This window comes from Panthera tigris, chromosome F3 (genome assembly GCF_018350195.1).
Source record: "Panthera tigris isolate Pti1 chromosome F3, P.tigris_Pti1_mat1.1, whole genome shotgun sequence".
In the NCBI taxonomy this organism is placed as follows: domain Eukaryota; kingdom Metazoa; phylum Chordata; class Mammalia; order Carnivora; family Felidae; genus Panthera; species Panthera tigris.
In genome coordinates this window covers 42,574,396-42,584,235 of record NC_056678.1, presented here as the reverse complement: position 1 = coordinate 42,584,235, position 9,840 = coordinate 42,574,396, and the positions used below count along the sequence as shown (strand labels likewise).

The 9,840-nt window shown below is 44.3% G+C and overlaps 1 protein-coding gene across 2 annotated transcripts; it reads right to left on the bottom strand.

The window, feature by feature from the left end:
• Positions 1-2,227: 2,227 nt before the first annotated feature.
• On the bottom strand, positions 2,228-7,824 carry SNRPE (small nuclear ribonucleoprotein polypeptide E). 2 transcript variants are annotated; one of them, XM_007086520.3, is made up of 5 exons: positions 7,713-7,824; positions 7,180-7,206; positions 5,674-5,736; positions 4,709-4,787; positions 2,228-2,446 (listed from the first exon to the last, which is right to left on the bottom strand). In XM_007086520.3, the coding sequence occupies exons 1-5, from the start codon at positions 7,764-7,766 to the stop codon at positions 2,391-2,393; spliced, it is 279 nt and encodes a 92-aa protein (XP_007086582.1). In that variant the 5' UTR covers positions 7,767-7,824; the 3' UTR covers positions 2,228-2,390. The 2 variants fall into 2 exon arrangements, with proteins under 2 accessions (XP_007086582.1, XP_042832639.1); XM_042976705.1 differs by lacking the exon at positions 7,180-7,206 and having other exon boundaries at positions 7,731-7,814.
• Between the last annotated feature and the right edge of the window lie 2,016 nt (positions 7,825-9,840).

Below are 9,840 nucleotides of genomic sequence, written 5' to 3'. Positions count from 1 at the left end.
AGCAAGACCCCCTCAGAAACCAACAGCCATTCCAGAAAAATAATTGCTCACATACCAAGGGCTGCCAACAAGAGCAGCTTCCCAGCAGCATGTTTTAATAACCTTAATGAAGCAGAGAGCAACGCCTCCTATAATACAAATTCTGGTTGGAAAAAAGATCTACAGATTGTGGAAAAGTACAACTTAAAAAGCAAACACCACAGGCTCCAGTAAGGCAGGAAAGCAAGCAGAGATTTCTAAATACAGAGCTCAATTGTAAGAGTTCACTGTACCTTATTTCTATCATCGTTTGCTCTGTCAAAAATAGAACTTTCCAGGTCTTGATCCATTCAGAATAAGCCACAGCAGGCACAGCTTTGCTTACACAGGGCAGCCAGGTCAGAAAGGCCACACAGGGAAATGGAAAAGCAGCCAGCAGGTTTTCTTAGGGATTATACTGCTCCGGCTTTTATCCTTCTTCCTAGCTATTTTGGTGCCAAGAAAGCTGCAGGGAGGTCTTTGCTCTGCTCTGAAAAAGCTTTTACTAGAAAGGCTGAAGCAGTCCCAGGGCTGCAACTCCCTCTGCTGCCCAAGGATTTCTTTGCACGCTGTAGCAGGTTCAATGCATTTCAAACTTAACTATGTTAAAAGAGCTAAAGTAAAGTGGCCCTTTACTTCAAAACGTGACCAAAAAGGCACAGGTTCAAATAGGAGAGGAACAGCTAGAATGCCAACTTCTAAGCTGGACAAATTTCTACACTTGCCTACAAACCTCCTCTATCTCGAAAGATTTCTTTTGCTCAGTTTAAAGCAAAGTTCGCCATCTCCCTCACAGGCACTTGGAAAAGCAGGAACTAGTCTTGCTCCTTCGTCACTAACCTTTAATAATGCCCACTACAAGAATTTAAGGTAGGCCTTGTTCAAGATCCAATTTAAATAGCACTTAGCGTGTGGCACTGAAGCTATTTGTTTGCCAGTCTGTTTCACTGCATTTATTCAACCTTGTGCCCGTGTAACAGCGGATGCTCAATAATCACTGAACGGAATTCTAACTAGAACCACCCTGGGGTCATCTTTCACTTATTTAAGTAATCCCTATACCCAGTGTGGGGGTAGAACTCATGACCCTGAGATCTAGAGTCACATGTTCTACCGACTAAGCCAGCCTGGCGCCCCTAACTACAACCGCCCTGAGAAATTGGGGGAGGAAAGATCTATCCACATAATTCAGTTGGGAACTAAGAAATTACTGAGGGAGGCACCAAAATCTTTAGAGAGAAGGGTAAGAGATACGTGTTGCTCCAACGAACATACTATTATTATGCCTACCAACTTACCAGCACTGCTTGTGGTCTTTTTCAGGTTACCAATCTCACAAAGTGTCCCTCCTGTTAACTTTTTTTTTTTAAGTTTATTTATTTATTTTGAGGAAGAAAAGAGAGAGAATCTCAAGCAGGCTCATGCTGTCAGCACTGAGTCCGACGTGGAGCTTGATGCCATGAACCAGGAGATCATGGCCTGAGCAAAAGCCCTGAAACCAAGAGTAGGATGCTTAATCAACTGAGCCACCCAGGCACCCCTCCCTCCTGTTAACTCTTAACAGAGCTCATTTTATTTATTTATTAAGTTTATTTATTTTGAGAGAGAAAGAGAGCACAAGTGGGGCAGAGACAGAGAATCCCAAGCAAGCTCCACACTGCCAGCGCAGAGCCCAACACAGGGCTGAAACCCACGAGCTGCGAGATCATGACCTGAGCTCAAGTCGGAAACCTACCCGACTGAACCACCCAGGTGGTGCCCCAACAGATCTCATTTTAAATGTACGTTTAGGGCACTTTACTCTTTGCTTATACCCAGATACTTCTCACATTCTGATCTTAGTAATACAAAAATTCACAAAGACCTCAGAGAGTGACTCGGAGAGTGCTAATAAGCAAATACTGAAACTATTACAGCACCTCCAACCTACTGTGGTTAGAAATTCTAGTGTTCCAGCATCTACAACTAGAACTGATAATGAAGACATGTATTAGTTTAAAAACCTTTGTTTCTGCAAACCCTTCTCTTCTCCATGACCCAATATCAGAAGCTTACCTGTCAGGTAGAATTCCTACTCTTTGCCTTAAGAATCTACAGATCCAGGCCCTATAAAAGACAAATGCCCAGGGGCAACTGCCGCCCTTCAGAAAACTTAGGGGCCACCGTGTAAAAGGTCTCTAACACTGGATAGAAAGAAACAATGTAAATGTTTAAATAAAAACAATCCCACAGCATTTATTGTCATCCGGTAATAACATAAAGGTAATCAGAACAATAGGAACAAATGTTTTAGAACTAGACTCCCAACAAAGGACCTCTAAAAAAACAAACTACATGGCCTTCTCAAGCATTTCTCACTTCATTGATCATTTCTAGTTGGAGACACTTTGGAGCAGGGTAATATTATCTCCTTTTAGCATGATCCGACCTGCAACAGAAAATTAAAAAAAAAAAAAAAAAAAGAAAAGCTATTAATAGCCACTCAGACAAGTGTGCAACACCTTTTAGCCTCAGAATTTCAGATCACACTTGAGCAATTTTGAAATGCTTTCTTCCTTGAGAAGGTATGTGAAAAATTTGAAATATCCACATATTGAAAAGCTCTGCATATTAGAGTGTATGAGCTTTTTCAACAATAAACTAATGAATGTAGAGAAATATTATTTTACGAAACCTACAATTTCTACAGACTAAGTCAACTGACTAGGTCTACCCCAACATTTCCCACTGCTCTGAGTTTGTAGAAGTTGAAGAACGAGTTGTGTTCCAAGTTTAAAACATTTGACAGCATCCCATATCATTCTTGTTTTCAATAAATTAAAGAGTCTACCCTACAATAAATAAAATTCTTCAAATTTTATCCACCATTTCCTAAACTTATTTGAGCAGGGAATACTTTTTTCCTGAGAAATAGCTACAAATATCTTCAGTGTTGAGTAAAATCATTTTGAGAAATACTAATCAACCCCAATTGTGATTGATTTTTAAGTTTCTCAGACTTCTACAACAGGTAATATTAATCTATTCTATAGGATAAATACTATTATAGGAATTCAACACCCTCCAAATAATTTATATATACTGATGTCAATAAAGCTAGCTTACCCTTCCTGGCAAGACATGTTTAAATTCGAAAATCCAGACTTTCACAAAAATAGCCTAAACAGAAAGAAGCATAGCAAAACACCATACCACTTCTCAGATTCTACCTTCCACATATCTCCTACAGGCTCAAGAGAATCCTCAGGGTCCGGAAAAAAGAGACACCTGAAGGCCACCACTGATTAAGGTACTAGTGAGCTGTGAACTAGGCATTAAACAATTAAAAACCAAGTACCTAAATAACTTCAAACGAACAGGATTTTGAAAGAAATGACTGCTTGTCTTGAAGTCATGATTCCTAAAGACCCTTCATTAACTGGGTTCAGGAACTGCATTCATTATTCAAATATTTTTTTGTTTCTATTGTATGACAGGCACTGAATTAGGCGCTAGGCCTATTAGGGAGCAAAAAAGAGAGGACTTATGGAGCACGAGGCCCAGTGAGAGAGACATTAATCGAACAATCCCACTAATGAGTGTTTTACTATAAACTCAGCACAGCCTGTCTCCCCCCGCCCCCATCCTCACCCCAGTAAGACAAAAAGAAAACCTGATATCTGACATTTGATTGGAGTCCTAAACACATAGGAAACCACATATACAAAGATTTATGGTGGAGCAAGTGTGCAGGTTCAAACAGCTGAAAGAGCACACGTGTGGATGAAGCTCAGAAAATGAAGCAGTGATACAAAACGAGCAGAGAGAGAAAAGATCACGAAGAACTTTGCAGAATACATTAAAGATTTTCTTATCCCACTAGCAACAGGAAGTCACGGAAGGTTTCACGCAGAGGGATGACAAGGTCAAATTGGTGCTTTTCAAAGATAACTGCAGCCTGCAGAGCAAAGTGGAGGGGGCTGAGGCAGTTGCAAAGAAATCAACCAGTAAACTGAATGGGGGTTGGTGCCATTCAGTAAGGCAGGAACACTAAAATAGGTCTAAAAGAGTGTACAGGGAGTGGGAAGCGATTTGATTTCTGACATGCTCACTTTGAAGAGCCTTTGAGACATCCAGGTAGACATGGTGAATAGGCTCAGAGAGGCCTACCGCCACAGAGGTGAATCTGAGGTCAATATAGAGATGGCAACTGAAGGTATAGTCTAGAGGGCCTGGGTAAATAACACCAAATGACAGGAGGGCCTAGAACCCAGCCTTGAGCAACTCAAAACATTTAATGGCGGGGTCTGAAAGGATGAATATACAAAAGTCTGAAAAGGAGTAACTAGAAATGAAAAATAAAACCGAGTACAGTATCACGGAGCCAAAGGAACAAAGCGTTTTAAGGAGGGAGTGGCCTGCAGCGCCAAACGCTGTTCGGAGTTCTATAAAATGAGAACTAGGATTGACGATTCGATTTGACACCGTTAGTCTTTGGTGACCTTCATGAGAGGGGTCTGAGTGGAGAAACAAAAGCAGAAATGGAGCGGGGTAAGCAGCAAGTGGCTGAGGAGGATTTCAAAAGCATATACTCCTCCACACAGTGAATTCTCAACTGCACACTAAATTTAAACATGAATAGAGTTACAACTCGTTCAATTCTGCAAGCGAATAAATATTTCTCTAAGTCCAAGAGGCCAGCTATTCTTACCCAGTTGTTTTCTTGACTTTGTTTTAGAATGAATCTCTTCTGCATCATCTAATACGAGGTTCATGTACTCATCAAAACCCTAGAAAGATAAGCCAACCGAATGTCATCTTCAAGTAAAATCACACGCACGCCATTTCAGATGACTACACCAACCTCAATATAGAAATGCCAACTAACTTCAGAAATTCACCTTTCTACTGATCTTTCAGCTGAAACACCATCTCCCTCCTAAGCCTTTTTTTAAATAACTAAAGAAAGGCAGAACATACTCCAAATTACCTTTAGAGCCTTTTGGACTTAAGATCTGATTAGCTGCGCCTAAGAGCCACTGTCCCTGTCTTTTACAACCTGTCCCATACAGAATTGTGTGTGACTTGCACTGGCACCACTCCTCCCGTGTTCCTCACAAAACACTATCACCACTACCCAGAACGTTTGTTTTTCTACTAGTAATCACAGAAGGGGAGATTACTGATGGAATCTACAATGTCTAAAGGGAATACCAAAGTGTCCTAACATACTACTTTTCAGCCATGTTTTATCTTTCTTTACGATTTTAGTGTATGTGCTGCTGAAGCGAGCACTGTTTTGTCTTTCTTTAAAACATTATTTAGCATACTCTGCCATCCTTAAAGTCCTATTGAACTAACCCCACCCAGCTATATTCAGGTTATCACCTAAGACAGAACTAATGCACCACTGATTTTCACCCCATTGTAATTTCATTTCTTTCGCCCCGTCCTTCAAATACTAACACTGTTGTTCAAATAATTTTTAAAGATTAATTGTCCCTCTCTTATGAATGACCCAAGCCCTATTAAGTACAACAGTGAGACAAGAACAGTGGCCCTGAAGAACCTTCCTTGGGTTGGGTCACTGTCTTTTTGTACACTGTCCTGGCCGGGCATTTTTGCAAAATCGTTTTCTATGAACACCGACTGAGAGAAAACATCCTGGTTACTCACAATGATACAGCCCTCTATCCGCATGTTCACTTGCTCATAAAGCCACACCTGAATCCGAGATCTCTGAAATAATCGTAAAAATAGGTATGTTAAAAAAACAAGCAAAACATAAGCACTCTGGTCAAACAATACAGAAATCTGGCTCCTAAAGAAAACCTTCAAAAATAAAAGCCAAGAATTTAACTACTCAAATCATATGTAAGAATTAGTAACCAAGAGTAGTTACTTGCCAAGTAACAGTCTCAATAAATGCTATATTGGGACCAAGTTAATAATTTTCCTGTGATGCTGGGACTCAACTGTATTTCTTACAGCTTCTCGTCTCGATACATATTGAGTGCTAATTGACAGTATAGCATAAAGCAGCAATTCCCAAATCATCAGGGCTTCTTTCTTATCTGCAATAGCAAAATCCAGCTTCAAAACGGCTTTCTCTAGGTTCCCAGTTTTCCACATCTCACATTTAACAACCAGGGGAAGGACCCTCAAGCCTGGTGATTAAAAATTACAATAGCTTGGGGGCACCTGGGTGGCTTACTGGCTTAAGCACCCCCGCTTTTGACCTCAGCTCAGGTCTTGATCTCAGGGTCAGGAGTTTAAGCCCCACTTTGGGCTCTGCGCTGGGCATGAAGCCTGCTTAGAAAAAAAAAAGTTACAATGGCTTGGGGTGCCTGGCTGGCTCAGTTGGGTGAAGCATGTGACTCTTGATCGTGGGGTCATGGGTTTGAGCCCCACGTTGGGTGGAGATTACTTAAAAAAAAATTATCATGGCTTGAAATTAGTCTGTCTGCAACTGTGTTACACATGCTACAACTGTCAGAGAAACAGAAAATGCATTTTCTTTCCAAAATAACTTAAATACTCGGCCCTACTACCTCACAATGTGAATTGCTAAAAATTCCCCTAAAGGAAAGCTGCCTGCCACTATATCCTCTGAAGGTATCCCTCCTCTCTTCCTTTTCGGGCATCTTTTTTATATCTCAGTTTTCTCCCAAGTGCTAAACACACCACCTTATTATGTGGCTTAAAGTCGACAGGATTTCTTTCCTTCAATGTTTCACCCCAGAGGAAAGGAAAGGGGAAACGTTCCAATAATGAGTACCAACAAAAGTACCCAAATACCAGTCATGCCTGCCAAGAACTGCTTTTTGAAGTACTTTTGGTCTTGCAAAAGTAATGACACTATTCTTTCACTGCTTGGAGTGGGCATTTCATTACATCCCGGAGCCCCTTCCCCGCAAATACTCCTCCAGTCTCCGGTTTCACCTACTTTTTTTTTTTTTTTCCTTAAGGAAACTCTAGCCCCACGGTGGGGCTGGAACACTCCACTCCAAGATCAAGAGTCGCACATTCGACCGACCGAGCCAGCCAGGCGCCCGTTTCATCTATTTTTAACTCTAGAACACGATGATTAGGCAGGATGATGCAAACAAGCCAAATAAATTCACCTTTTACTTTAAAAAAAAAAAAAATGACAGAACAACAAAGCGCAAACAACTTACGTACATTCTGCAAGTATCTGAAGATGAGGTTCTGCACCAGGGGTTAAGGAAAAAAAAATACAGGCAGAGGGTAGACCGTGCTCCCCGAAACGGGTCAATCCCACCCCCATCTCGCCTTTGTTTTCTGAACACGTGGTCTGGTGTCCAGGCAACGGCCGGAGCCCAGCCAGGCACTCTTTAGGGGCTCCCGAACGCTCCGAAGGAATCCCTCCCACTCCTTTGCTCTCCAGGGGCTTCTTGGCGCCGACATCTTCCTCCTCCCTGAGCCTGAGGACTCCCACCTCCACTCGGTACCTAACTAAAGCCGTCTTCCTTCGCTCATCCGCGCCACTCCTGCACTGCCCACTGCAGGGGGCTGCCCAAGCCCACCTCGCACCGGGTCTTCAACTACCCCGCGCTTTCTCCCGGCCTCGGTCGCCCCGGGTGCTCATGGGATGTGGGTCCACACTCCGCTCCCTCAGGCCTGCTCTCGGTCTGCGCTTTCGCCCCCCGTTTTCTGGCCCGAACCTCCCAGTCCTGACATCCTACGTAGGATACGATGGGCTGCACCATCACCTTCTGCACTTTTTGGCCCTGGCCGCGGTACGCCATGGTGGAAGCTGACAAAGACCGCACGCTAGCTCTGAGAGCAACTTCCGGCAAAAGAGGCGGAAGCGGAAGTGTGTGGCGCGCGCGAGGCGACCGGGGCGGCTCCTGGGAAATGCCTCTCTAGCCGTGGAGGTTGCTTTTCTCGGTGCTCCATAGCCCCTGCGGGGAGGCCCTCCGGAGGCGACCGCACCTTGGACCGTGAGTCGGTCCTACAGCGCCTCCTGGAGGGAGCCGGGAGGAGGCGCCGAGCGGCCTCGCCTGTAAGGCGGCCGCGGCGGAAAGCGGTGCAGAAGCTGGCGCCTGGCGCCGGAGCGGCTCCATTTTCTATGTGGGCTTTAGGAGCTGAGTGGTTACCCTGCGTACCTCTAGGGTCTAGGGCTTTTTCTGAGGCCTATTTCCTTGAAATTTAGGCATGAGGGGCCGCATCGTGATGGAGAGGGTAGGGCGGCAGGAAGCCCAACTCGGAGGACCACCCCCCTGACACTAGCCAGGCCCCGCCCCGCCTGACACTAGCAGCCACAGATGATCTGAAACCCGGAGAGCCCCCTCCACCCACACCCACACCCACCCACACACACACACACGCACACACACCTGCCACTAGCAGCCACAGATGATCTGAATGCAAAAATCAGGCCCTGTGGTTCGCTCTGATCCCACTCTCGTCCCCTTTGTTTTCTGAACACTGTGAGTAAGGGGTTACTGCAAGGTGGCCGCAGGGCCCGGCTGGCGGGGAAGCCCTGAAACCTGAGGTCTAGGCCCAAATAAGGGTCAGTTCCTCAGCCTTGCCCTGTCTCGGCGGTGGCATCACCAGGATGGAGATGAAAATGTCCTTCCTCGCCGGGTTGAAGATGCAGTGAAGCGGTGCCTTGTGTGTGTGCTCAGCAAGGCCTCCGTGTTGAAACACACTGTCGCCCGGGGGACAGAGCTGGAAGGAGAGGAGCTGGAATTTGTAAAGTTTTGTCAGGGGCTTGTGGCCTGGCAGAAATGTTATTTGATCGGGATACCCATTTCACAGATGAAGAAACTGAAGCTCAGAGTTGCGGGGGCTCCTCTAAGGGGACACCCCTTAGGCAAGTGGCAGAATCATAACTTGCCTGAGATCTTCTGCTGAGTAGAATATCGATGCTTGTCCTTATAAAATGTTGTGATTAAAGGATGTGAAAATGAGCTTTACACTATAAAGAGCTGGAAAACGCACAAGATAATTATTTGTTTAAAAAAAAAAAAAGGTGTCCCACCCAATCCCAGTAGAGGGTTAGATTGTCCGGAGAGTAAACAGGAGATTTGTTGAATTCAAAGATAGCATGGGTGGAATAGACTATCATACCTGTCTCATCTCAGAAAACAAAGATGCTTAACTACTTTTGCAACTTCCCGGCTCTGACGTCATGATGCCTAGGCTTTTGGAGATCGATCCCTATAACCTATTATCACACAGTTCGTGAGAAGCGATTTAAAAAAAAAAAAAAAATGAGTTTGCTTGGGCGCCTGGTGGCTCAGTTTGTTGAGAGTCCCACTTCAGCTCAGGTCACATCAGGGTCACTGCTGTCAGTGGGGAGCCAGCTTTGGAGCCTCTGCCCCTCCCCTGCTTGCGCTTCCTCACTATCTCTCTCGCTCTCTCTCTCTCACAAAAATAAACATTAAAAAAATAAAAATGATTTTTGCTTTTTTACATTTAAATTTTTGAACCATCTAGAATGTATCCCAGTATATCCTGGAACGGATACAACTTTATAATATCTAGATGGCTACCCAGTTTTCCATTACTATTACAAAAAAAATAACCCATTGTTCCCCATTTAATTTAAAATGCCACATTTTAGGGGCACCTCGGTGGCTCAGTTGGTTGAGCGTCGGACTCTTGATTTCTGCTCAGGTCATGATCCCACCAGGGGCCTGTGATCAAAGCCCAAGTCAGGCTCTGCACTTGGGATTCTTTTTCTCCCTCTGCCCCTCTCCCCCACTTGCACTCTGTCAACCTCTCAAAATAAATAAGCATTAGAAATAAATAAAATGCCACGTTTATAATATACCGTGTGTGTGTGTGTGTGTGTGTGTGTGTGTGCGCGCGCGC